This window comes from Podarcis bocagei (assembly GCF_964188305.1).
Source record: "Podarcis bocagei genome assembly, chromosome: 5".
Classification (NCBI taxonomy): domain Eukaryota; kingdom Metazoa; phylum Chordata; class Lepidosauria; order Squamata; family Lacertidae; genus Podarcis; species Podarcis bocagei.
In genome coordinates, this window is record NC_138129.1 from 27935588 (window position 1) to 27963334 (window position 27747).

Below are 27747 nucleotides of genomic sequence, written 5' to 3' on the forward strand. Positions count from 1 at the left end.
GCCTAATCTGTGTTACAAGGCAGGTCAGGTTTATGGAGAAGATGTTGTTAGAACTTGCAAACTTGAGATGTCCGCTGCTGCTTCTCAGTTCTCTCCAGGTGATTTTGATGTAGAAAAGTGGAGCAGGGAATTTTATGCTACACTATAAACATGTATTTTATGAAAAGCTATATAATTTCACTCACCTCGTGTGTGCTGTACACAGGTTCAGGTAAAATGAATGTGTAGAGAGAAAGGTGAGTATTAAATTCTATTAGGGAAGTAATAGTGCCACTGTATTCTGCTCTGGTCAGACCTCACCTGGAGTACTGTGTCCAGTTCTGGGCACCACAGTTCAAGAAGGACACTGACAAACTGGAATGTGTCCAGAGGAGGGCAACCAAAATGGTCAAAGGCCTGGAAATGATGCCTTATGAGGAATGGCTAAGGGAGCTGGGCATGTTTAGCCTGGAGAAGAGGAGGTTAAGGGGTGATATGATAGCCATGTTCAAATATATAAAAGGATGTCACATAGAGGAGGGAGAAAGGCTGTTTTCTGCTGCTCCAGAGAAGCGGACACGGAGCAATGGAGCCAAACTACAAGAAAGAAGATTCCACCTAAACATTAGGAAGAACTTCCTGACAGTAAGAGCTGTTTGACAGTGGAATTTGCTGCCAAGGAGTGTGGTGGAGTCTCCTACTTTGGAGGTCTTTAAGCAGAGGCTTGACAACCATATGTCAGGAGTGCTCTGATGGTGTTTCCTGCTTGGCAGGGGGTTGGACTCGATGGCCCTTGTGGTCTATTCCAACTCTATGAATCTATGATTCTATGAAATTGACCGCCCCTGCTTCAATTGATTTCAGGTGATTTCCCCCTTCTGCTTCAGCCCTGTATGACAGAACCTACAGTGTTCCCCAGGTCACCCACAACATTGTGCAAAAGTTTTCAGGGGGTTGTGGGTTGGGGAAGAGAAGGGAAATGTCTGATCTCTGAGTTGCCTTCTGCTTGCACAACACCGACTACACTGTTTTCAGTTTTTATTTCCTAATCTTACCTGATCCTAATTTTCATTGCCCCGTTGAGCTGCACTATTAATTTATTATGATAAATTTACTTGGGGTTGACTTGACTGTACACATTTCTCCGAAAGGGATTACACATCCCACTTTGTCTGCTTGAAATCCTTGAGTAGATTGATCAAAGATAGCAAAAGAATTAGAAAATTGCATGAATGCAAATTACTCTGAATACCTTGCCACAATTTTAGAAATAGGCATTTGAATAGCATTTCTGAGCATCTCAGCAAAATGGTTGTTGCATTTATAACTAGATTTCTGACATAATCCAGGTTTTGAAAACTAGGAAGTTCTTTATGATTACCTGTATAAAAATCTCCTTTAGTTTGAAAGCTTTTTGTCTGATTCTTTATGGATTAAATTTATTCTTGAGAGGAATCAAGGTTGTTGGGATTAGAAGAGTGTTTGTATAAAGGAGGGAGTTGTAGATCTCTGTCCCCTCCTCCCCTGAGGAATATACGCTTTAAAAACAAATTTTGAGCACTTTTTCTCCCAGAAACTTCTGTTTTAACTCCAAATTGGGCTCTTTTAGTTTTTACTGTGTTCTCAGTGGCTCCATTATGCAATTTATTTCATCGTTTTTAAGAATGCTACATGACTAATTGAACAGTTATATCTTAAAAGTCTAAGCCACCCTCTGAAGACTAAGAGTTTGTAAACTGTCGAGGTTTCTTTGAAAGGGACTTCAGTTTCATAAGTTTGCCCTGCAGGCTGCTTAACTTTCAGAGCCAAAGTAATTTGTCCAGTTTGAAGGATTATAATGTTGGAGTATTCCTTACAAGTGGGAAGCCAAGACTCATTTTGTAAAACATTATTTAATTGGAATTGTTGTTTGTACTGCATGCATTGGCCTGTTTCAGAGTGGCAAGGATATGCACATTAGCAGGGAATGTTTTTGGAGTAATTGTACTTTACTCATTGGTAATTAAAGGTAAAGGGACCCCTGACCGTTAAGTCCAGTTGCGGACGACTCTGGGGTTGCGGTGCTCATCTTGCTTTACTGGCCGAGGGAGCTGGTCTTTGTCCAAACCAGAGCAGCGCACGGAAATGCTGTTTACCTTCCTGCCGGAGCAGTACCTATTTGTCTGCTTGCACTTGACGTGCTTTCGAACTGCTAAGTGGGCAGGAGCAGGGACTGAGCAAAGGGAGCTCACCCCATTGTGGGGATTCGAACCGCCAACCTTCCGATCGGAAAGCCCTAGGCTCAGTGGTTTAGACCACAGTGCCACCCGCACCCCTTGATAATTAGGACCTGTTAAAAACAGGTTGTGTCTGAGCATCACATTAAACCAGAGTATAGAATGACATAAAGAAGCCTAGGGAGGCAATGGGCTCTTTTGGAGGATTCAGCTACCTTGGTTCATAGTTATGATAGCCCTGTTACCTCCATTAACAGAGTCAGCATGCCTTTGAGTTGCTGGAAATCACAAGTAGGAGAGGACGATTTTGCTTATGACTTTGTTGATGGGCTTCCAAAAGGCATTTAGGTATCCACTGTAAGAACAGAATGGGCTATTCAGAAGGTCTCTTGCATTTTCTCATCACTGCTTTTATTATTATTTTAGCTTGACTTATGCAAAAAAACAATTTATTTTTTTAGAAGAGTATGTCACAGAATCGTAAAAAGGAGACAATGATTGTTCCAACAAGTGAGCTAAATGTTCGGATTCTTTTTCTTGCTTTAGCTGCCATTCCATTGTTTCCTACAATAACATTGGCGAGACATTACTCGAAATGTTTTAGGCCCGTCTTCCTGCCACAACAAGCTTCTGAAAGCAGCTAGAATGATGGGCTACTGGCTGTTCCCAGGCCTTCCATCGATCTTTCCTGTCTAATGAGACAAAGAGCCAGCCTCATATAGACAGCTGAGGGCAGCATATATGAATACTCTGATGAGAAGAGAAGCGACTTGCAGTGATACCTTTCTTTTTGTCAAATGGGTGACTAGTGTTAAGACTCAAGTATGTCTGCCTCTGCTGCCAAGTCTGAGAGCTGTAGGAATGACAGAGAGAACAAGACGCTCTGTGGCTACATTCACATGGCAGTTTATTCTGATTTCCTGTCGTTTCTCTAACTTAATTTCCACAGTATAGTTGAACTTTTACACAGTGTAAAAGCTGCTTCCAGAAATATAACAGAATATTGTGCAAGTTGTTGTTGCTGTTGTGGTGGTGGTGTGTGCTGTGTCTTTCTGCAGTGCTGCTGTAAAGTATGTATTGGCCCAAATGTACAATTGCATTATCTTTTTGCATTCTCTGGTATATTAATAACACTCACATCTGACGAAGCAAAGTACTGTAACAGACATGCATACTGTATGTGCTTTGATGTGAAATTGCTCTAAAACTGATGGGTGGTCTTTTGAAAATTGACATGACTGCTTACCTTTTTATAGTTGTGTTATTGAATAATTACGCTATTTGCTGGCAACATGCTATAGTTAATAAAAGTTAATTTGAGTTATTTTTTTTATAGCTACTGGCTTGTCTGCACTGGCAACTTGCCTCTGGCTTACTGCTGGAGCTATCGCTCAAATCATGTTTTACTACTGATCTTTTGTAAGCCATTCTGTGAGCATTTTTGGTTACAGAGCAGGGTACAAATCCTTCACATAAATAAATGATTATCACTGTGGGGTTTGCACTTCGTGAGCAGTAGTTTGGTCGTAATTTGATCAGTTTACTAGTGCTTCTTTTGAGATTAGAAATACCATCCAATTACACCATTCAGCATTCATTATTGGGCTGTGCCTTGGCAGAACTCGCCCTAGGCTTTCAGGTGAGTGCACCATGTTTCTAGACTATGACATCACATCGCATCATATCCTGGCTGTGACATCTTAGCCCATCAAACCCGACAATCCACACTTCTGTTGTGATTCATCCCCTTGGATCTGGGGTATGGAAGCTGGTTTAAATATTTTTATTTATTTTGCTCCTTTGCCTTTCACTTTGACATGTTTCATCCCATAACTCCAGCCATGCCTCTGGTGCTTTAGGAAAACTAGGAATATGCTGTTGCCTCCACCCTGTTAGACTTACACAAGTATGGGGGTGTGGACTTCCATCTGATTTGAGATTTTTCTATATGTAGATATTTGATTATTATTTAGATTGACATTTTAATTTCATGTACTTTAAAAATTTATTTACTGGATTGGGAATTGTTGGTTTACTCAAACAGAGTCTTTTTTGTGAAGCATTTTGCTCTGATTACTCACATGGCCCGTTCATCCTCAACTTGTTGAATGGTGCTGTTCTTTCTCTCTCTTTCAGTGTTTATCAGCTTGTTGTGAAAGAAGAGAGGCCACAGAAGTCACGAAGAGCTGCCGACATCATTGAGTGTTTCTCTGTTCCAGTGAGCTACAAAAATGCTTCAAATCTCGACTCTCCGCATTACTTTGCAGCCGAGTTGAAACCAGTCAACCTTCCTGTCACACAGCCCTTCACGGTGGGAGACAACAAAACTTATAACGGCTACTGGAATGCTCCACTTTCGCCGCTGAAAAGCTACAGTATTTATTTCCAGGCACTCAGTAAAGCAAATGGGGTAAGTGTTGAACTTTCTGGCTTCAGCCAGTCTCGTAATTGTCATCTGTGGCCTGGCTGGGATGAACTCAGTTCCATCCACCATTTTGTTAAGAATAAACGCTCTGGATTTCTAAAATAACATATCAGATGAAAACCTTATAACACTATTAGTATTTAAGGTGCTGCAAGGCTGCAGTCATATTTGCACCATACATAGGAAGTGCATGGCTTCCCTCAAAGTGTCCTGGGAACCGTAGTTTATCTCTGACAGAGCTGTAATTCCAAGTACAGTGGTACCTCAGGTTAAGTACTTAATTCGTTCTGGAGGTCCGTTCTTAAGCTGAAACTGTTCTTAACCTGAAGCACCACTTTAGCTAATGGGGCCTCCTGCTGCCGCCACACCGCCGGAGCACGATTTCTGTTCTCATCCTGAAGCAAAGTTCTTAACCTGAGGTACTATTTCTGGGTTAGCGGAGTCTGTAACCTGAAGCGTATGTAACCTGAAGCGTATGTAACCCGAGGTACCACTGTGCCTTAATAAACTACAGTTCCCAGTATCCTTTGTGGGAAGCCATGTGCTTTAGATGTATGATGTGGATATTATCTTCTTGTGTTTATCCTCTGACCCTTTCCTGGTTCCTATTCCCCATTGCCATATATTCCAATTGTCATTGGTTCTTCTACGAAGTTAAGAAAAGCTTGCATAAGCCTAAAATACCTGATGACAACTGATTTAGGCCATGCAACAAGAGAGGAGGAGTGGCGGCTTACACAGTCCTGCACCCCACATTACTGAATCATAACTGCGAGACTGCAGTTCAAACCTCCTGCTTCAAGGAAAACTGTTTGAAAATAATGAATGCCTACACTTTTAATATGATGTAATCTTCTGCATCTATATCTGCCAGGATAGTCCATTTGCCAGTGTGTACCCCAGCCTTTTGGATTTGTTTAGAGCAATTATGTAATATGCAGTTCAGCTTCAAACAAGAATTAGTGGAGCAACGAACGTAGAAAGTTACCATGGTTTCGTCAAGAAGCATTGTTTGCGTTCGGTATATTTGTGAGGGTGGGGTGGATCTGTGTGGGAAATTAATTTGGGACAATTGACTTGTTTTGGTAAAAGAAGCTGATTGTATTTCTCCCTCACTGACAAGTAAGAAACTTGGCTTAGAATTTTGTTTTGTTGTTTTCCTTTTTATCAAACTCTGACTCATTTCAGTTAAGCATCTGGCTTTTGGCAAGCCCAAGGAGCAAAATTCACACCATTCAGAAAACAGGTGCTTTGTATAACAAAGCCAAAGAATATTCTGTTTCACACATGTTCTATTTAGATTACCTTCTGGGAGAAACACCAGATAGCCCAGCTCCCTCATGACAGCCCGCAAGAAGAACTCAAATGAGCGTCTGTCTTATCCTACACCCAAATATATGCGCATACACACAAATATAGTGTTGCATAACAAAAGGCAAGAGAACTTGTGATCTAAATCAGCTGCAGTTTACCACATTTGTTATATAACTGGCTATTAATTGTGCTGTTTTTCAGTGCAGCCCTCACAGCTAATGGTAACAGAGATAATGAGAACTTGGAACTGAGCTCCCTTTGCTACAAAGTGTAACAGTGAAAAAATCTTGCACTACTGTTATTGCTGTTTAGTAGCTTTTAAAGTGCTCAATTAATTTATTTCAAATAAAATTTTAGCAAAGGTTTAGAATAAAACAAAAATTTACCCCCCCCCCGTATTTGTACTCCTTTTTCATTTCCCATTGGACACCTGTAGAATAACACATGACTAAATTATAGTTTGTGGAGTTGCCAAATTTGGAATTGGTGGATTCTTCGTATGTATGTATGTATGTATGTATGTATGTATGTATTGTTAAAACATTTCGTGCTTTTGGAAGCCTGGTCAAAAAGGTTCACCACACCTGTAGTTAGTGCCTGTGATGAGTAGAGATAGTGTGGGGCAAGAATAGCCAATATAACCAATGCAGTGATAGACAACAGTTTCCATCTTCTCTGAACACGGCCTAAGTTTGCGAGGGCTTATGATAATAGGAAAAAGGGTCCAGAGCTCTGAGCACCAAAAGTGTTCTTCCAGGATGTTTTATCAAATATTCCACTACTCAACAGCCATCTTTTGCTGATTCTTAGTTGCCTTTTGGAAGCGCGCTCTCTCTCTCTCTCTCTCTCTCTCGCTCTCTCTCTCTCTCTCTCGCTCTCTCTCTCTCACACACACACACAATCCAATGAAAAAGGAAAAAAAAACAGAAAACGTATCTCCAGATGTTAAAGAGTATTGCACTTTTTCTTAATGCCCAGTGTGGTTTTGGCCAGAACAGGCCTTTCTCGAGGGCTTTTCTGTTGGAGGGCTAGTCATTATTCCCCAGTTCTGAGGCTGATAAATTAGTGGGAAGATTTTCAGTTGCTGACGTGGAGGTCTAAAATACTCCTAAAGCTTGCACAAGTAGTGCTTTAGGGGGAAGAAATCATCAACATCCATGCCATGAGATATAGAGGCATCTTTTTATCTAATCCAGCCCATGGAGAACATATTTGCCATAAGGGGGTGTTATTGAAACTGAACAATATTTTCGCCTTTTGAAATTACTGTTCAGATATGGTGATGTAGAAATTTCATACTGCAATGCCATGCTGATGCTTGCAAAATGTGCACAAAACGTATCCATATTAATGGGGCCCTGTTTCCTACAGTAATTTATGCAGTATTCATTACACCAGAGACTTGTACATGACAGTGTAAAAACATACCGTAAGTGGAAAGGAAAGCCTGCAGCCTATTACTGCCTGACAAAGTAACTTTTCAGAACCACAAAGGCTTGCTATGTTCTGCACATGTTCATGGGCCATATGGGTGTGATCTGTGTCAATAAATAATGTAGCAAAGGGGGAGAGATTCTGAAGCCTGGCAGTAGCACATATTTACAGTGAATTAGGTGTTACTGTTATTAGAAAGGGTGGTCCACAACATAAAATCACAATATATAAAGCACAAAATACATAATGAAAACAAAAAAAACAAAGACAGCCCAATAATAATAATAATAATAATAATAATAATAATAATAATAATAATAATAATTATTATTATTATTATTATTATTATTATTATTATTATTATTATTATTATTTATTTATACCCTGCCCATCTGGCTGAGTTTCCCCAATCACTCTGGGAGGCTCCCAATTGAGTGTTAAAAACAATGCAGCATTAAATATTTAAAAAATTCCTAAACAGGGCTGCCTTCAGATGTATTTTACAGATAAGATAGCTGCTTATTTCCTTCACATCTGATGGGAGGGCATTCCACAGGGAGGGTGCCACTACTGAGAAGACCCTCTGCCTGGTTCCCTGTAACTTGGCTTCTCGCAATGAGGGAACCACCAGAAGGCCCTCGGCACTGGATCTCAGTGTCTGTGCTGAACGATGGGGATGGACCTGCCCCCCCCCAACACCTTTTAAAAGGACATTGGATGCCAATCAGCCAAAGGCCTGGTTAAAGAGAGCCATTTTTGCCTGGCATCTAAAGGTGTACAATGAAGACGCTCCCTGGGGAGAGCATTCCACAAATGGGGAGCCATTGCAGAAAAGGCCATTCTCGTGTCTCCATTCTCCAGGCCTCTTTTGGACTTTTCTGCAGTTCCAGGGACAAGGCAGGGAGTAACCATAATCTAAAAATACCTATGTCTACTAGCCATGATGACTATGTTCTGCCTCCATGGTCGAAAGTAGTAATGCTTCTGAATAGCAATTGCTGAAAGCCACAAGAGGCAAGAGTGCACATGTTCAGGTCCCGATTCCAGGTTTCTCACAGGCATCTAGTTGGCCCCCTGAGAACAGGATGCAGGACTAGATAGGTCATTGGATTCATCCGGAAGGGCTGTTCTAATGTTCTTAGGGGGAATTAGAGCCTGCTGTCAGTTAAGCTGGGCTCCTTGTCTGAGCAACTACTCACACTCATTGAATGTGCTTCTTCAGGACCTTCTGATCTCCTCCCATTTGGTGGTGCCTTTAGGCCTGAACGTCAGGACCCCACAGACCAGAAGCCCCCAAACAAGTCCTAGAGATAGTCTACAAATGATGGGGATGGCTGCAAAGAAGTCCAGCTTTAGCATCTGGCATGCAAATATAGGGGCTGATACAATGCATTGCAACATACCATCGTGTAAAATATTACTGATTGTATGTTTGTGTGTTTGCAGGGGACATGGCTACCTTAAACAATACATTATCAATGGGTTGCATCCAGTGCTGCACATGTGGAGATCCACTCATGCAGTGGGACTTCCCCTTCCCCTACTCTCCTTCTGTGCCCCCCAAATCTGCTTTGCAGAGCCTACCAACCCATTGAAGGAGATTTTGAGGGTGGCGGCTACAAGGATAAGTTCCATTGTGCAAGACGAAGTCCACTGTACAATGGAATGACAGCAACAGATACAACTCATTATTTTTAAAAGAGGGCACTTGGTTTACTACTTTTGTAAATGGTACAATAAAACATAACCAGCAGATATTTCTGTAGTACATTAATACATAGAGTCTTTTGGATTAGTGCAGAAAAGTAATGGTTGAAAAGCAGCTCGTGCTGATATATAAATCATTTAAGAAAATAGGTACCTAAGGGGAGACATATTTTTTTCTAGTATCTGGTAGACATCTTCTAGGCTTATAAGATATTATTGCTTTCAAGTGTCTGATAGTGAAAGTTTTAATAGAGTGTTTTGGCTCTTTATGTGAATCAGTTAAGTGCTTATCCCTACTTTTCTGATAAATACTGTATGAGTTATTCAGCAACATCTTTTTCAGAATAGTTTCTATCTGAACAGGCACCCATCAATTGACGTGATACTCATAAAGTCATATTCCACAAGGCAACTGCAATAGCTATGGATGCTATTGCAGTATTAGTGGGCATTATCATTTTTTCCCTAGGTATGAAATACCGTTGTTTGAATCCCATTGATGAAGACGTGTGATACCCTTGCAAGAGATGTACAACATCTGAATTTTGCACAACAATTTTGCACTTATTATGCTACACATTCCAGCAGATAGTTCAAAAAGACTCTGTCATCCACTGTGGCTCAGAGTGCTACTTCTTAAACTATTCTTACACAAAGAAGCAGACATACCTGATGCTTTCTCATATTCTGTCATTTTCAGGAGACCAAAATCAACTGTGTCCGGCTGGCAACAAAAGGTATGTTGAAGACCTTTTTTTAGAAAAACAAAATTCCTAGTTCTAAGCATAATGCTCATATGGAAACCAGTTCTGTTGTGATTGAAAATACAGCCACCAGGTAATCTTTAAGGTGCCATAGGACACTTTGTAGTTCTGTTGTAATGGAATAACTTGGTTCTCTTATCAAAAGTGGGGGTTTTTTGCCCCTTAAAATATATGTGGTTCATTCAGAAAATGTGAGTTATCAAATATGTTGGTGGGATTTGGGGAAGACCTGCTTCTGTTTCTTCATACCAGACAGACCGTGGTTGTTGTTTTAACTTCCCAACATTTCCCTTTTGTTTTCTGTAGTTTCATTGCTACAGTTCTTATTACTCTTGTGAGAACATAATCCTCTAGTATCTTTGTCTTCATTATGGATGGGGAGTGAGGATGGGATATTCAAACTTGCAAACAGTTCAAAGATAACCGCATGTATTAATTCCCAATGGGGATGGATTTAACAGTTTCTGAAAAGTCAGTCTTGCCTTGATACTGGTTGGCAGTTGTTCCTGGTTTATCTCCAGTGACCTTGACAAGAAAGACTTCAGATTAAAACTAATATGAGACAAGGAATCAAACCACTGGCCACATACCAGTGTCTAGCTTGAGCCAAGTGAAATGGCAGTGCTTTGTTAAAATAATACATTTGTCACCTCTCAGTCTAAATGACAAGGTTGTGGCTCCTGTGGGAAAGCATTATATGTGTCCTAATATGTTTTTTTGATTATAGTAGTTCATATGAACCTCCTGAGAATGGAAGAGAATCACCCCGGAGGTAGCTTTGCTAGCAAAGGTGTCAATAAAGCAATTTATTTTGTAACAAAATGTAAAGAAAAGAAAAAGAATATCTCTCAGCCAATTCTACATTCTCAATAAACATGCCCTTGAACACAATTATAGAAATGAGGAGGGGAATTGTGGTTAAAAAGACTGCCTGGCAAACAGCTTTGTGTTGTCAAAATTTTGCCCTACCTTTGCACTGATATCATGCTGAATAGTATAATGATCATATAGCCCAGTTTATCTCAGTGTAATTGACAGTGGGCTTCACAGCTCTTGCACAATTTTTAAAACTCATGTCCTTTCTTCTTCCTCATTTCTTGTAGTCACATGTGAAATGTTAGCCTATTGTTTGGGTACTTCTATGCCTTATCAAATTGGTCCAGGACAAGCCCAGCAAGGAAATCTCATTGTACAATAAACCATCAAGGAATAAGATGGTGGTCAAATGATGGGCATGGAGTGATATAAAAACTGGAATGCCCTTGACTACTCTTAACCTTTGGTTTCTGTTGTGTGCCTTGTTCGTTGCCAATGTAGGTTTAACCAGAAAATGACTTGCTCATATGAGCAATTAAATTGTGTGTCTGGGTCATCCCTTTTCTGACAAAAAAAGTATTGTTTCTCATATTGATTAATAATAACAATAATGTATCAAAACAAGGTGAACTCTTGGATAATTTCTTGCTTACACGTGAATGTAAGACTGCACCTAGCACACATTTATACACACACACACACCAGTTGAAAACACTGAAGCAACAACTGAGAAAGATCTCATGTCAGTACCCATCTATGATCTGCTACCTAAATCATATGGGAAAAACTAGTTTTCCAAAGCTCAGGCTTGCAAAGCCAGATCTGAGCACCCACAATATCCACCTCAAAAGGAGAAGGAAAATTCTTGTCTGGCTCATATTGAAATTGGAGCCAGGCAGGAATTCACAGCTTCCCTCTGCCCCACAACCTGCCTTTACCACCCCAAAGTTCTTCCCCACCAGTCCTTTCAACACATCCCCACTTTCCTTCCCTCCCAAGCACCAGTGAAAGCTTGCATGGAGAAGGGAGAGGGGAGATTCTCTCCCCCCCCCCAATCGGGAAACAAAGTCTGATGGCTGAGAGGTCTGTGTTCTGTCAGCCACCCAGCTTTGTTCTTTGACATGCTGCTAATCACCATGTCAGGAAGAGGACAGGAAGAGAAGAATGGGAGAAAAAAATGTATATATTCTTGCATGCTGCTATTGCTTTTCTCAGCACCACTGGCATTTGGAAAGAATGTGAAGGATGATTTGAAGGATGGGGATGACTTTTGAGGATGGAGAGGAATGATGGGGATGAGAGTGGGCATTTTGGCTTGCAATCCTTTAAAGAGGTTGCATCATTTCTGTGCCAAAATAAAGGAGAGCTTTGTAGAGCTTGCTAGTCTCTAGTAGCAGCCCATAGCAGTTCTGTTGCATTTAGCAAATGCTACAGAACCTGGTAGAGATGCTGAGATCATAAACCTGTTAAGATGTGATGCAGCAAATGGGTTATGTCATCTCTCTATAGCCAACAGAGTGTGTTTCTTTCTTCTCCCTTGCATGCTGTTGTCTTGTGGAGTTGTTTTAGTATATTGCTCACACTTTCTCCTTGTCGTTTTCCTCTGTAGAAGTTCTTTGTCAATGCATTACCTTAACTCCTATGTGTGTAGTAGCAATAGCAACAAAAGCAAAATGGGTTTCAGATAATTTATTTTCTCATGCCCTTGCATTAAAACTTTAACAAACACCGTGAGATACAATAATGCCATTGAAATTATAATGTTAATTCTTTTTAACTAGGCTCTCCCCCCCCTCCCGGATTTAGCAATACTGAGACCATTTTTCACCATGTTAGTATATGATGTCCAGCGTAGGCTGGTGCTTGCCTGTCTTTACTCCCAGTTTCATTGAGTGCATGGCACAATGAGCAGTTAAGCATCACCCAAAAAGAGGGAGTCTGTTACCAACATAGAGGACAGAGATTTGCATAAAATTGGCCTGAATTAGCATATGCAATAGTTAACAAATGTAATGGCATAGTTGAAAATTTAATAATTACATGTTTGTTTTAGTGGTTGCTTGCCACATGAAGTCTTGATGTAGAAAGACAAAATCCCATCACACAGGGCAAAAACAGCAACAACAACACACTTAAGGCAAAGAGGCCATAAAAGCAAATACCTCCATCCTTCCAACACAGGCTTCATCACAAAAAAAAGGGCCAAGGGGTTGGGGGGGGGGAATCCATTAGCTGGTACAGAAGATTAACACTCAATGCCTGGAGGAAAATTTAACATCTTTGTCTGATACTAAAAACCTGTTAGCACCAAGCAGGACTCCCTGGGGAGAGCATTCCCATGGCTGAAAAGGCCAATTCTCTTGCTGCTGGAGGGAGGGACAGAGAGAAGAGATGCAATGAAGACATTTGGGTTCTATACAGTATCTCCAGAGTTTAACTGGAGAGCTGTTTAAATAGAGGACTTCTTCAAATAGGGAGCTGTCCTCCGTAAAGTAAGACACACAAATGCCCTGGCTCATGGTGATCTGGATTTGCCATGAACCTGAATGAACATGTTCCACCAGTAAAGCCCTAATATGATGTTGTGGTAATCTATTTCTGTATATGGTGTAGACAATGCATTTCTATAGTGACTAAGAATGAACATGCAGTTGGTTTCTCCTCCGGATCACCATGAACAGGCTGGTTCAAGATAATAAGCTCTCACATATGTTTGGATTATTATGGACTGCTTTCACTCTCTTTACTGTCTGATAGCAAAGAGGATTTGGTGGAAAGATAATTTGGACATGGGCAAAAATATATGGAGCAGAAAAGATACTTAATGAACCTTCTTCCAAATTGCCAATGGCAGCTAGTTTTCTAAAATAGCTCAGACAGAAAACTTAAAATGTCCTTTTAAAAGCAAGCTCTGCTGAAAATCGCTTGTTAATTTTGCAACAAGATGTGAAAGCTGGAAGGTAGATGTGGGAAGGGATGGTGAACAAGTTTTATTGATTAAGATAAATAAAATAAAATAAAATAGGCTGGTTTCAATTAATCTTGAAAAGAAGTGAAAAGCATTATTCCCTTTGTTGTGGATACATGCAAGCATTGGAGTTACTCACATAATTAGGGAAAGCATGGTGACAGGATGTCATTGCCATTTTCTGCAGAAGCTTCCCATGACACTTAGAGACCTGGATCAGGCCATCTGGAACAGGTTCCCTGCTGCACATGTTGTGAAAAACACAGTGATGGCGGGTGGGAGAAGAGCCATATGACTTTGATGGGTGGGGCAAGATATGCAGCCCTAAAACCCCTGTTGGAGGGGTGGTCAGCAGGGACTGATGCCACTGTGGACCTTACCTCCAGGCAGCACCATCCCTGCTGCTTACCAGGATGCCATGGGAGCCAGTCTAGCACTGAGGTCAGGAGGGAGGTGCCTGTGTAATGGAACAAGCATCAGATTGGCTCCGCAAATGCACGGACTCCACACTGACCTCACCACCCCCCTGCTTCACCCCTGCCCCTACACAGTGGTTGGGAGGCCAGATCTGCAGTGCCACCTCTTCCTGCCAACCGCTTCTGCCCTGCCATCATAGATATCCTCTTCTCATGTATAATATACAAAGAGGGCTAAAATCTTATTCAAGAAAGGATACAGGCATGCCACCTGGAAACCTTTTTCTTTAATGTAATTGCATCTGTTAAGGGGAGAGTTTTGCTGATAATAATAGGAATAATGTAGGTTTTGCTGATAATAACAATAATAATAATAGTGGAGGTTTAAAATGGAATGTAAGCATTACTAGACATTATGTCTTCTTCTTCTAATATAAGTATGTGTTATAATACTAGTATTATATAATCCCAAGAGTGCTTCCATGTAACTGGGGATGCAGTCCTAATGGGAGGAAACCCAGTCAGTTGGGTGGTGTATAAGTAATAAATTATTATTATTATTATTATTATTATTATTATTATTATTATTATTATTATTGAATTGAACTCACCATCCAGGCATTAGCTGGTTGTTCTGGCACAGGGGCTCATTTAGGCAAGGGTTCTAAAACCATTCTGAAAGCTACTATTATTCCTAATCCTAAATCAAATCTTTATTTTGGTCATAGACCAGCATATAATCCTAAATCCTTCAGGAAAAGGACATGGTTCTCTACAGCATAAAACAGGAAAGATTTACATAGTAGTTGGGTTCTTTAAGAAAGGAACGAAATACTGTTCCCTACAAGGGCACAATTCTGTTCATCACTAGTTCTCCCTTCTTGTGCATGCATTGTGTGCCTTAGAGTTATTTTTTCCATTCTAGGCTCTGCTGTGGTCAGACCACCTGCTCTCTGTTTGGTGTTTGTGTCTTGAACTGGAGACAGTCTGGAATGGCATCTTGTTCCTTTAGCCATTACCTTCCCCTTGGAAAACCACAAAACAGCTTGATCCCAAACAGCTTAACCAATATACTTTCCTCAGTCCTCCTCCTTGCATGGCTGCTCACCCTTCCATTCCTGCATAAGTTGGGAAAATCTCTGTCTCTCCTGTTTTGTGAGCACCAGACGCTCTAATTCTCTTTCTCCTTGCCCAAATAATACATGAATTGAAAATGGTGCATGACATCCATCCAGCACATATCATGCCAGTGGCACCCTGCATGAAACTCTACAGTATGAATCTCCATGACAATTTAAAAGAACAAAAGAACTAGGACCAAGCTGATTTCATTTCACTTTACCAATTGTAATAACAATAACAATGACAATAATTTATTTTTTATACCCCACCCATCTGGCTGGATTTCCCCAATTGTGAAATTTGGGGTGGCATGTTAGCTAAAACTTCAGTTAAACTAAAGGAAAACCTCCTAACAATTTAGGAGCAGGCTCATTTTAGCACACTAGGGTGGGAATATTCCCATCCTTTCTGTTGTTGCATGCCACTTCAATCTCCCAGCGATTCCAGGGATTCCAGGCGCTTACCCAGGGTTCATATTTCCTTCAGAATGAGGGACAGCAGAGGCTGTGTTGTCTTTTCGAACCTATCAGTTCGAAAGCATACCAGTGTGAGTAGATAAATAGGTACCGCTGCAGCGGGAAGGTAAATGGCATTTCCATGCACTCTGGTACATGTCACGGTCTTCTGTGCACCAGAAGTGGCATAGTCATGCTGGCCACATGACCCGGAAAGCTGTTTGCAGACAAACACCGGCTCCCTTGGCCTGAAAGCGGAGGTGAGCGCTGCAACCCATAGTCAAATTCGACTGGACTTAACCATCCAGGGATCCTTTACCTTATGTTTACCTTTACCCTTTAGGATATATGATTTATTTACAAATAAAATGTATACAACCTGAGCCTATGATGGAATGTCTTTCTTCTCTTGGCCTTGGATACAAGCATAAATCAGGCATGTCTTTACCTCAAAGGATTCTAGCTTCTAGCATACACACACACAACTCAGCTCTCTCCTTCTTTTAACTAACTACCATTGAGTTGAGGGAGAGGGGCCACCCGTTTGCTCTCTGATACAGAACCACTTCCATTGTTATGTTAACAACCCAAATTTAGAGGAATGGTTATATTATTATTATTATTATTATTATTATTATTATTATTATTATTATATCAAGTTAATATACCACCCTTCACCTAAAGATCTGAGGGCAGTTCACTGGATAAAAATACAGGATAAATCACAAAGTAATTTCTGGCTATTCTAACAACTCAAACCCTTCTTTAGATTTTAACACTTGCTGGATCCAGGAATTCTGTATTGGCACCCAGCCTACCCACCCACCCCGCCAAACTCATAACACTGTTTTCTTTCAATATTTCTTTCTTTCTTTGTAATGGTTTGTTTGTTTCACCACCTTCAGCAGAACCCTGGCCACTGCTGTCAATATTTGTCCCTCCTGGAAGCCCTATTCAGGCATCTGGTACCCGTGAGTACCGAATCTGCAAAGCCCCAGGGCATCGATTTTGTAACTACCCTACCCCAAACCACCCTGACACAACTGCTCCAATGCTACCTGTGAGTGGGGTGACAAATTGGGGGTCAGCATTCACAATAAATAGTGAATTGCTAAATCTGTCCACCTAGTCTGGTGTTCCGTCTCGGAGAGCTACCAAACATTTGTTGTTGTGCATAATCTTGAGCACTTATCACATGATCAACCCCACTCCTCGCATGTTTACTGAAGTCATTTTTAGAACACCTGAATTAACATGTTTCTCTATTAGCTAAACTAAAAGGTAAGACTGAGTACCTGCACCTGTTTTTGTGCCCTTCCTTCTGGACTTACTATTTCCCCCCACAATTACCATAAATGTACATTCACGTTGACATGTTTGTTTTAAAAATATCTGTGTTTTGCCTGTTTGTCTGTGACTACTTTAGATTCACTTACACTGTCTGCCCATTAAAACCAAAATGATTTTCCTCCTTCCTTTTATTTACTGGTGGTATTATCTCCTTTGTATCTTTTGCCTTTTTCATCCATAAAATGATACCCACCAATTAAATTAGAATGAAGTGGGGGGTCGGCTCAGGAAAACAATAATAATCTAACAGATTTGGGAACTTGAATGCATATCATTTGTGTAACAAGAACCCCTTTAATATCAGCTGATAATTAAACCCCAATTTGCCAGTTCTGTGCTACAGAATTTTAATTCAAAAAGGATTTTTAATCAGTTTTTGCCCCTTTAGTTTCCTTAATGACATGTATTTTATGTTCTTATTTTAATTTGAGCCGTTCTTTTGGCATGAACTGATTTTCCCCTCCTCTCCCCAAACAATATATGTTAGTATTGACACTTTATTAGTGAAAATTGCATTCTCTTGCTAAGGGGGAAACAATTACCTCCTATGTTCTCAAAGCGTGTTTCATTAATTTTACCACCTAATTGAAACGAAGGCAGAGGGCTCATAAATGGTTCCATATCTCTCAAGGTTCATTTTTTCTGAGTACAAGTTCTTGGAATTAAAATGCAGTTTTATTAAGTGGCACAATTTTATTTTTATTTTCCTTTTTTCTTTTCTCTCTTGTGCATGCTGCCTGGGGACCGTTTTCCTTGTTCTTAGCAGTAATAAGTAGGCAACAGGTGACCACCCGAAACCCGCCCAGCCTCATGAGCACAGGTGATTATCAGTTCAGGAAAGGGGGTGTCATAAAAATGCAAACCATTTTGGCAGTTGCAAGATTGTCGTGTCATGTTTTGCCTGCATGCCGAAACAAGTATGATGCCAGGCTGATTTGTTTACAGGAGATTTTTAAATACTTTCTGCATTAGGCCATCTCAAATCCAGTTTGAATGTTTACATGTAGTAGTTAAGTGGATTGCTGCACTTAGAATGGCACCCAGAACCACGTGGAGATAACATGGTATTGCCAAACTATCCTTGAAATGTTAATTATGGTTCAGGTCCTAACGCCAAGAGAGGGTGACTCATCTTTTCATTGATTCCATTTCTAGATACCTTTCTAGTAGACAATTAAAACGTGAAGGCCACTGGCACTACTATTCCACTCTCTGGAAAGTAGCAGGCAGAAAGGTCACAAGTGGCTTTTGAAGTGATGCTATAAGATATCCTTTCAGGATATCTGCTGAAATGTTTGGAAGGATTACATCAGCAGACATGCAGTCCAATTTTCAACTTGCACATCCGAGAAAATATATTGATGGCATTCTTAAAGCTGTTTCCCAGTAGATGTTGTCATGGCCATATCCATGCACACAGCAGGGCATACTGAGCTACACACAACGTGCACACCAGTGGGATAGCCCTTGAAAGCACAAGAGTAATTTGCTAAAGGGCTAAATCTCTATAAATTGGCCAAGCTTGTCAGCATTATATTGGGATACGAGATAATGAAGTCTGCATTCTATCCAGAGTTTCTTTGTTACCTGTCACCCAGTTCAGGCACCTCTCAGCTAATTCAGACACCTGTATCTTTAAGATTTCCAAAACTATGAAAGGAAAAACATATTGGTGTTATTACTCTTACTTCATGAGGAAGGTGATGAAACCTGAACAACATCCCTAGAGCTAACGTCTTCAAGAGACAGCCCTCCGTTTCCCAGTCTCCAGACGTCGTCGTCGTCTTCTTCTTCTTCTTCTTCTTCTTCTTCTTCTTCTTCTTCTTCTTCTTCCCTTCTATCCTGAATTACAGTCATGACCTGTTTCCACTAGTTCTTACTGAGCTGTTGCGCAATATGAAGTGCTGACGTATTCAAGCATTCTGGATTGGGTAGATGAGCCATATTCACTTACAAGTTGAATGCTTAAGGATGGGAGAGGATGATATGTGCCTCTGCAAATACTGAGAAATGTCATCCCTGGTCATGGAAAGAACCTTCTGAGCATTGAATGTAGACTCTACGACATACATGCATTAAACTAATCATACATAGATACAGAGTGTGGACAGTGTATGTGATTCTGCTTTCTGGCATTACAAGCAAAAAATGATAGGAATAATAAACTAGCTTAGAAAATGGGAGGAAATAACTATTCCTCCTTGTCTCAGAAGAGTTGAGGCTAGAGGATCTTTGGTGTGGTTAATAAGTTTTGGTGTTGGTGTTGTTTGTAGACTGTAGTCTGACAGTACTATTTGATTGTGAACTGCACATGAGAACTGGGAAGAATTTTCTATTCATTTTGGTTTGGCTCTTATTCTTGCAGAAATATTCAACAGCAGTGGATCAGGTAGATAAATAAAATGCTACCAAATGAGTTCCTTGAAATATGGATCCTATTTTGTTTAATGCTTTATTAGCAAAAAGCCATTCCATGAAATAGCTGCTTTGGAGTGCATAGTATTAGCAGCTTGCTCTTCGAAGACCTTTCCCACTGACTTTAATTGGGGGGGGGATTCTGTGCACTTATTGTCACTGTGTGCACATGGAAGTGTTTGCAAAAGTCAATGGAAAAGTCATATGAAACAGGAAGAGCATATACTAAACTTAGTGCACATTGAATCAGTGACAGGAGCTCAAAAATGCACAGAGACCTTAATGTACTGATTGCAACACATAAAATCAATTTCCTGTAAAATAAAAAGGAAATTCAGGTTGAACCCGCTCCTCAATCAATACATGAATAACTTTGCAAGATCAGAAAGCTGTTCTTTAAAAAGGTTGCTCGTTTAATAGGTCTTGTTCATTCAGATTAAATTAGAACAGCTCTATTGTTTTTCAAAATGTATTCCAGCTTCGTAGACAGATAATGCATCCTTAAAACAGACCTAGTCTCATGTCAAATTTATTATTGCAATTTATCTTTTTACACTTGAATGCTATTCCTTTGACAGGTCTATTTCATTACAAACTCATTTTCAAATGGCTTGCTGCATTTCATCCTAGGGTTGATCCATGAATATTTTCCTTCTGTCACTTCTATTCTTTCCAAAAGATATTTTGAGTGTAGGCTCCTGTATCACCTGATGAAGTATTAGCAACAATGGTTTCTAGAACTCTTACCAAGTGATATCCTAGATCAGAAAAGCAAATCTGCTGAAATGCACATATTTGTTTGGTTTACGGGGACACTTTTCTCCAGAACTTCAGCGCCCTGCATTTCCAACTTGTTTGAAACGTACATGTTGAGAACTTGCTGCTTCTGCAGCATAGTCTTACAAATGAAATGAATGCCAGCCTAATTGAGTTGGGGGGAGGAGAATTGGAGGCATTCTGACATCACTAGATCCAGAAATAGAAAACAGGCTATAGGAGTACGTTTGAAGATGACATAGACAACATCTCCATTTATTATAACAAATGGAGTACATGAAAAAGGTCTTTAGCTCAGCCAAGGCATCTAGCACCCCTCTGCATTGCATAAAGCTTTATCCAGATGACTGCCATAAGCATCAAGGCAAAAGGGTGCATCAAACCAGAAGGAATATTACAGCTTTAAAAGAATATATCTGTGAACAGTCACTGGATTGACATTCTCTTAATAATTTACATGCCTTAGCACCTTTGCTTGAGGTGTGCTCGCCTGATCCCGAAGGAGAAAAGCTGTTTCACTGGAACAACATGAATTACAATTGTTCATTCTCTCTGGGTTGCTTCAAAAGGTTACCATGAATATATGATTGTCATTAAATGTCCATAAAGTTAAGCTTCCAAAGGCATGACAAGCCCGAAGCTATTATTATTAATACATGATGCCTTAGTTTCTTAAATAGATTTCTCTGGGAGCCCATCACCCGCTGCAGCCATTATTATTATTAATGCATTTAGGTTCTTATTTCAGGTATAATGTCTAAGAACTCTGTAACAGCAATAGACTTTTAATAATGATGAAAGAAAGAGGCAGCTGTTGAAAAGAGAGGGCCTAGCCAGCAACCCACCCACACAACATGAGTATCTTAAGAATACATGGGGTTGTGGCTGATATTGCAGTCCGGAAGAAAAAGAAGAAGAGTTTGGATTTGATATCCCGCCTTTCACTCCCCTTCAGGAGTCTCAAAGCGGCTAACATTCTCCTTTCCCTTCCTCCCCCACAACAAACACTCTGTGAGGTGAGTGGGGCTGAGAGACTTCACAGAAGTGTGACTGGCCCAAGGTCACCCAGCAGCTGCATGTGGAGGAGCGGAGACACGAACCCGGTTTCCCAGATTACAAGACTACCACTCTTAACCACTACACTACACTGGCTCTGGAAGTGTTTACATGGAAGATTCGCTATGTTTGAATTGGTGCCTTCACTTAAAGATCAAACAAGTGGCAGTTGCAGTTTGAGCATCTGCAGATAAGATGTTTTCCTTGGGCCCAAGGGGAAAAAGGGGGAAGAATCAAAAACCAAGAGGAGCAAGAGGCGAAACCTCAAAATGGTGCTAAACACCAAATCATTATAACTTACGGTTCTTATACTGAAAAACCCAGTGTGTTTCATTTGTCCTCTGCCCATTTCACCTACACCACACAGGACTGTAAGGAGGCTCAGATGTCATTTCAAGCTCCATCTCTCCATAGAACACTTTACTGAAGTTATTTGCTATGCAGGATCCGCCAAAGATTATTTCCCATCTGGGTTGGTGAGAAGGAAAACATTTCAGTGCTTGGAGCCCTTTGATATGTAAACCAAACACTACTGAGATGAAATGGCTTCCTTTTGACTCCAGGGATGATTGCAGGTTCTATAGTGCCAACAGTTGTACTTAAGTTGGCTTTGTTTTCCCCCTGGAGTGAGGAGGATCAAAAAGAAGCACCTTTTCCAACATATATTGTCAGCTGGAACAGGCAAATTGGGCACAAAAGACCAGAGCATTTCCAACAATTCATCCCAACAAGCAACAAAAGTGTGCAATTATTACATCAGCCTTTAATGTAATGCCATTCTGTTTTCTCCTCCTTATTTGTGAACTTGGGTGGCTGTGGTGATATCAGAACCTTCATTAATTTTCTCTTATGTCATAGGAACAAGATACAACTTTCACTCTTATCACTGTATCATATATATTCTTATAAATTCATTCCCCCCCCCCTTAGTTTGTGATTTCAACTTTAGCTAAGAAATCTTTGGCTCATTGTCTGTATGGCATGCCTTAATATCCTAAACTTTTCTTCTCTAGTAGATAGGTAGCCGTGTTGGTCTGCCATAGTCAAAATAAAAAAAATTCTTCCAGTAGCACCTTAAAGACCAACTAAGTTAGTTCTTAGTATGAGAAAGCTCATACCAAGAACTAACTTAGTTGGTCTTTAAGGTGCTACTGGAAGAATTTTTTTATTTTTCTTCTCTAGTTACTTCTGTGTAATGCACCAAGTTATTTTTAAAGGAAATTCATTTTACATATTACAACTTCTTCTGAGAAGACAAATACTTAGCCTGCTAGTTTCTTACTTCCAGATTGTACTACAATCCATTAACTCTCCAGCTGAAAAAGCCAATTTAAAAATTTCCCAAGAATCTTAGCTAGGACCTAAGCTCCTTATGCTTGCCTTTCTTTTTTATTTGATATCCCCCTTGTTGTTATTTAGTCATGTCCGACTCTTCGTGACCCCATGGACCAGAGCACGCCAGGCACTCCTGTCTTCTACTGCCTCCCGCAATTTGGTCAAACTCATGTTAGTAGCTTCAATATCCCCCTACATATGCACATATCATTCTATTGCACAGCCAAAATATGCAGCAGAGTCTGTAGGAAGTCTAGGCTGCTCCATTTTCCTATGCTAAGTTAAATTCATTTAAAAAATGGCATGTGTAACCACATTCATTTCTATGGCTATAAAAACAAATCTTCATGTGATGTTCTTGGAGTTGTGCTGGGGGCTCCTTCAATGGAAGTTGGTTTGTATTTCTCTTTTCCAAGAACTTCCCATAAGCACTGTTTATATATGGAGTTGGACACATAGCATGCCTTGGGACTGGATTTTCCTTTTCATCTTTTGTTCTGTTTCCCCATTCAGTTACTTTATAGTTAAGAAATGTGATGGCTAACACCTGCTGATCATTTTGTGCATGTATGTATGCATATATTCATGACGGGAGCAGCTTAAAAGTTGCTAAAAGGAATCTTCCCAGCAAAAAGTGATATAAAAGTTTTGAAAAATATCTAATTGTTACAGGAATGCTATCAGATCCTCCCTACGATTGATTTTAATCCTTGTTAACTAAGTAGCTTAAAAATGTGTCATCTTCATACCCTAAAATAAGAATCATGAATTAAATATTTTATTCATCAAAGCCATAAATAGGATTTAGCTGCTTTTCATTTTATCAGCATCTCAAGGATCAGTTTAGCATCTTCCACGCGTCTTCGCAGAATTCTCTTGATCACATTAGTATGAATAAAACTCAGTATTAACTAGTAGAATAGAATGGAGGAATGTAGTGAACTGTAATGAAACTTACCATGTATTGCGTAGGAAGTGCACCAAAACATCCTTAGTATAACACATTGGCTAAGGAATGAAAAGTGAATGTAAGAAACCACTTTAAAGCAAATCAGATAATTGGAGCATCTAGCTCTCCAGTATTATATGCAATAGTCTGTTTAAATGCTGGGGGGGGGGGGTGAATGTCACTGAGCTACAGCCCTTTTCCACAGACAAGGAATGTCCTATTTCTCCCTGTATTTCAAATTTACTTGTGTGTTTATTTATTTTTGAAACATTTCTATGGTGCCTTTCAGTTTTGTGCTTGCAAAAGCAGCTTACGAGAATTTAAAATTAGTTAAAAGATGCAGAGAAACACATATCAAGAATGCAAAATGGCAGGGATCCTTTTCTACAAATGTTAGCGACCCCATTGAAGAAAAGGAGCTTACCCATGTACATAATTGACATAAATTGGTGAGGAATGTACTCTGTCCTCATGATACTAAGGAATCCTTGCAGCAGAAGGAAACGCAGAAGCTTAAGAGGTCAGTCTCCAACAGTTTTATAGGATAAAAAGAAGCTTTCTACTTCTTTGTTTCAGCTTGGGACCTAAAGAGGGCCACAGAACTGGACTTGGACTCGGAGGACACATGACTCTGAGCTCAATTTCCACACCATAAGGAGCCTAGGATTCTCTGCTGCTGAAATTTGGCAGCAAGCAACAGAGATTTTCCTTGAAGGGCACTTGCTGTCCCCGAGGATCATCTCAGTGACAACAGTTGATAGGTTATGAAGATTGGCCTCCTCTTTTTTTTTAATGTTTTTATTATTTTCTTCCTTAAACAATATTTTCAACAATGCAATAACAAACATAAAACTTTCTGCTCTGCCGAGCATACGACTTCCCTCCTTCCCTTCAGCAGGTTTTCCACTTTCAAGTCCTGTCTCAAATTTTAGTTCTTTCACGTCTATTATCCACATTGTAGGATTTATTTCAATCCTGCTAATGTCTTCAGATTTTTGCAATTATGATTCAAATATACAATAAATTTACTCCAGTCCCTTTGAAATTTTTGATCGTCCTGGTCCTGAATCCTGCAGGTCAGTCTGGCCAATTCTGCAAAGTCCATCATCTTCACCCGCCACTCTGCAATCGTAGGTACTTCCTGTAACTTCCACTTTGGGGCCATTAAAGTTCTTGCTACTGCTGTGGCGTACATAAATAGTCTTTGATCTATTTCCTCTCCCATCAAACCTAGCAAAAATGCTTCCGTTTTTTTGAGAAAGGTATATCTAAACATCTATTTTTAGTTCATTGTAGATCAATTCCCAAAATGTTTTTACTTTATCACACGTCCACCACATATGATAAAAGTCTCCGTCTGATTCTTTGCATTTCAAAGACTGGCCTCAGAGTGAATTACTCTCAAATCCTTTCAAGTAGTGAAAGGGACTTGCAACAAAGACACACACCCATTATCTGTATGTGTTTAATTACTTCTTTTATTTTTTCTCAAAACAATACCTCATGTCACCAGCAATGAATATCTTCAGGAAAATTTACGTTAGATGAAGATTTTGCACGTGTAGTTCAAATTCTAAAACAATTCACCATTAACTTGGCAGTCATTACAGCACCAGGTGTGTTCATGGCCAAAATCAAAAGAATGAGTTAGAAAGGTTGAAAGCTCTAGAGAGCTTTGAAACCTAACATCCTGACACAATTCAAATGTCTTTTATCAAAGTTGCATGTGTAGCTCTATGTGTCAGATTGATGGGATTTGAAATTGTATGGATATCCTTTCAATTGTACAATTGTTTCCTGTGGATAAATGATCTATCACCTTAAGACATATTATTTTCTGGGTTGATGAGATTTGTGACTTTTGGGCAACAGTATCAACAAACTTTTGAGATTCCATCTGAAAAGGACAATTCTCAAAATGTATGTAACTTCGTCATGCAAATCAAGATATGCAAAAGCCTCATGCAAAGAACATGAGGAAACCTTAGGGACATTAAACCAAGTGAAATTAATTGAAAAACATATACATTCTGTTTGAGTATAAATACCAAGGTTAGGTGATACTACAGTTCATAATGGGGAAAAACAAAAACACAAAATACATAAAGGAGGATTGGATGGTGTGAGTGCAAGTTCAATGATCCATCAGAATGTGCATGATTGGAGACATTAATATCTTCCGGATTCACTAGAAGCAGTGAGAGTTTGAAAACTGACTTTAATGAAAGAAAGATTGCACATGTAATTTGTGGACTAAGATTGATTTTCATTTCAGTTTTGATCAGTGCTCTTTTTTTTTAGAAAAAGAGGTGGGGGTACTCACCAGGAGGTTCTTACACTAAGGGCCACACTTTTAACATATCCTCCAAATAAATGCAGTCACAGCTCTGACAGGAATACATGGAAAAAGCAGCCAGCTGTAGAACCATAGAATTTTAGAGGGACCCTGTTTCTGATCATTATTTTTATCTAGCAAGGCAGGTTTTCCTTTACATTTGGAACATATATGCAGCAGAGCATTCTGCAATGTGATGTGAAACTTTATTGATCAATTTGATGAACAGCTACTTGTACTCCACACATTATGGGGTATTATATACACCCTGAATTTACTGCAATTTGTTCTTTCAATATACCACATTTACTCAAATGTGCTCAGCACAACAGATGGTTTTATAGTCGACTATACCCAGAACTATATTGATCATGTATGATCTCCACATGCTTCTTGGGACTGCTCCATTATGAAAGCAGCTCTTCTGCTGTCAAACAAATAACTATATAGAAACCTGAGGGAACTTCATAAAGACTTCTGGTACTATGTGTGGGGAAAAATCAGTTTGGGTGGATGGAGTATGTGTGTGTGTGTGTGTGTGTGTGTGTGAGAGAGAGAGAGAGAGAGAGAGAGAGAGAGAGAGAGAGAGAGAAGAGAAATCCCTTTTGCACTCAAATGTGTATTCTAAAGGATCCTGGACAACAACATACTGCCATATTTCCTTTCCATTTTCTTAGCATATTTCTCTTAACCAAATAATACTGCTCTAGCCTTGTGATATAATGGGAATATGTATCATTATTATTTTTTACATTGGGCTATATAAAATTTGGAAAAATCATTGCAAGTCTTTACAGAAGATTTCTGGACAAGCTCTGATGCCGATAATATAAATTTTCTTCAAGCATATAATTCCTAACAACAGCTTAGGGCTTTGAGCAAGAATGGCAATAGGTACTGACAGTGCTAATTATGGGCAGGGAATTCTGTTGTGTCATTTTACAGCTAAGCATTATCTTCAAAAAATTCTGGTGGCTGGAATCTACTTTCTGAACACCTACCCAGATTTTGATTTGATACTACCCAAAGCAACACTTAGAATCTAGTTTTCGTCTGACCATCTCAGTTGTCACAGAGAGATTCTACACTTATTTTTGCTTGGTCACTTGCTATTCTTCCTCCATAGCCTTTCTAGATTATTCTGTCATATAGCATCCCTTTAATATGGCCCTTCTGCTGAGGATAGCCTTCCTAGTTCCACCCACTTGCTAAGTATAGAACCAACCACAGAGGTCCTCAAAAGCATGATTTTTTGGTGGACCTTTTGTTTGTTAAAGTACTAAACAAATACACAGAAATGCATCAAGAAAGTGCTGCTATAGTTTTATGCAGATTTCTGCAAGATCTTGAAAGCCACCCCCTCTTTATTCAGTTTGATAAGCCTCCCCCTCTTTATTCAGTTTGTCTGCCCTTTCAAACTTGAGAATAATCATCCTTACCTCAATGGCTCCTATTTCAGGTTTAGCTTCTATTTTCTGCCAGTATTAATACTTCTTTCCTAGATGTCTATTTGAGAAGTTAGTTATTACAGAAGTGGGAGGATGAGCTGTGAAAAGGTGTGAAACATGTAGGTCCTACCTGTGATTTTGAGATAAATGCACAATCCATATTTTTCTAAGTATGTAGCCAAATCTACCTTGTAGATCCAATCTCTCATCTTTTTTTATTTACTCACTTTCTTTTCACAGCCACTCAAAGTGACTTTCAATAAACAATGCAGCATAATGCAAACAAGACTCTTCCACTGTAGATTGATAGCTGAAGACTCTTCATATTCTTCTGTTGGTTCTCCACACATCCTCTTAAAACATCTTCTTTCATTGGCTTTGCTTCTAGCTTCATTTCATTTTGTTTAAATGCCTCCAGATCATGAAAATCCAGTTTTGCCACTGTCGTCAGAATTCCCCATGATTT

General features: G+C 39.8%; 1 protein-coding gene across 17 annotated transcripts in view; it reads left to right on the plus strand.

The window, feature by feature from the left end:
* Window positions 1–27747, plus strand: part of PTPRT (protein tyrosine phosphatase receptor type T) — a 614745-nt gene that overhangs the window by 485877 nt on the left and 101121 nt on the right. For 12 of the 17 annotated variants that reach the window (XM_081195978.1, XM_081195992.1, XM_081195980.1 and 9 more), the window contains exons 12-14: window positions 4332–4605; window positions 9776–9812; window positions 17730–17786. In XM_081195978.1, the coding sequence (XP_081052104.1) occupies window positions 4332–4605; window positions 9776–9812; window positions 17730–17786 (368 nt within the window). The remainder of the gene's footprint in view (window positions 1–4331; window positions 4606–9775; window positions 9813–17729; window positions 17787–27747) is intronic. The other 5 variants (XM_081195994.1, XM_081195979.1, XM_081195986.1 and 2 more) reach the window with 2 other exon arrangements.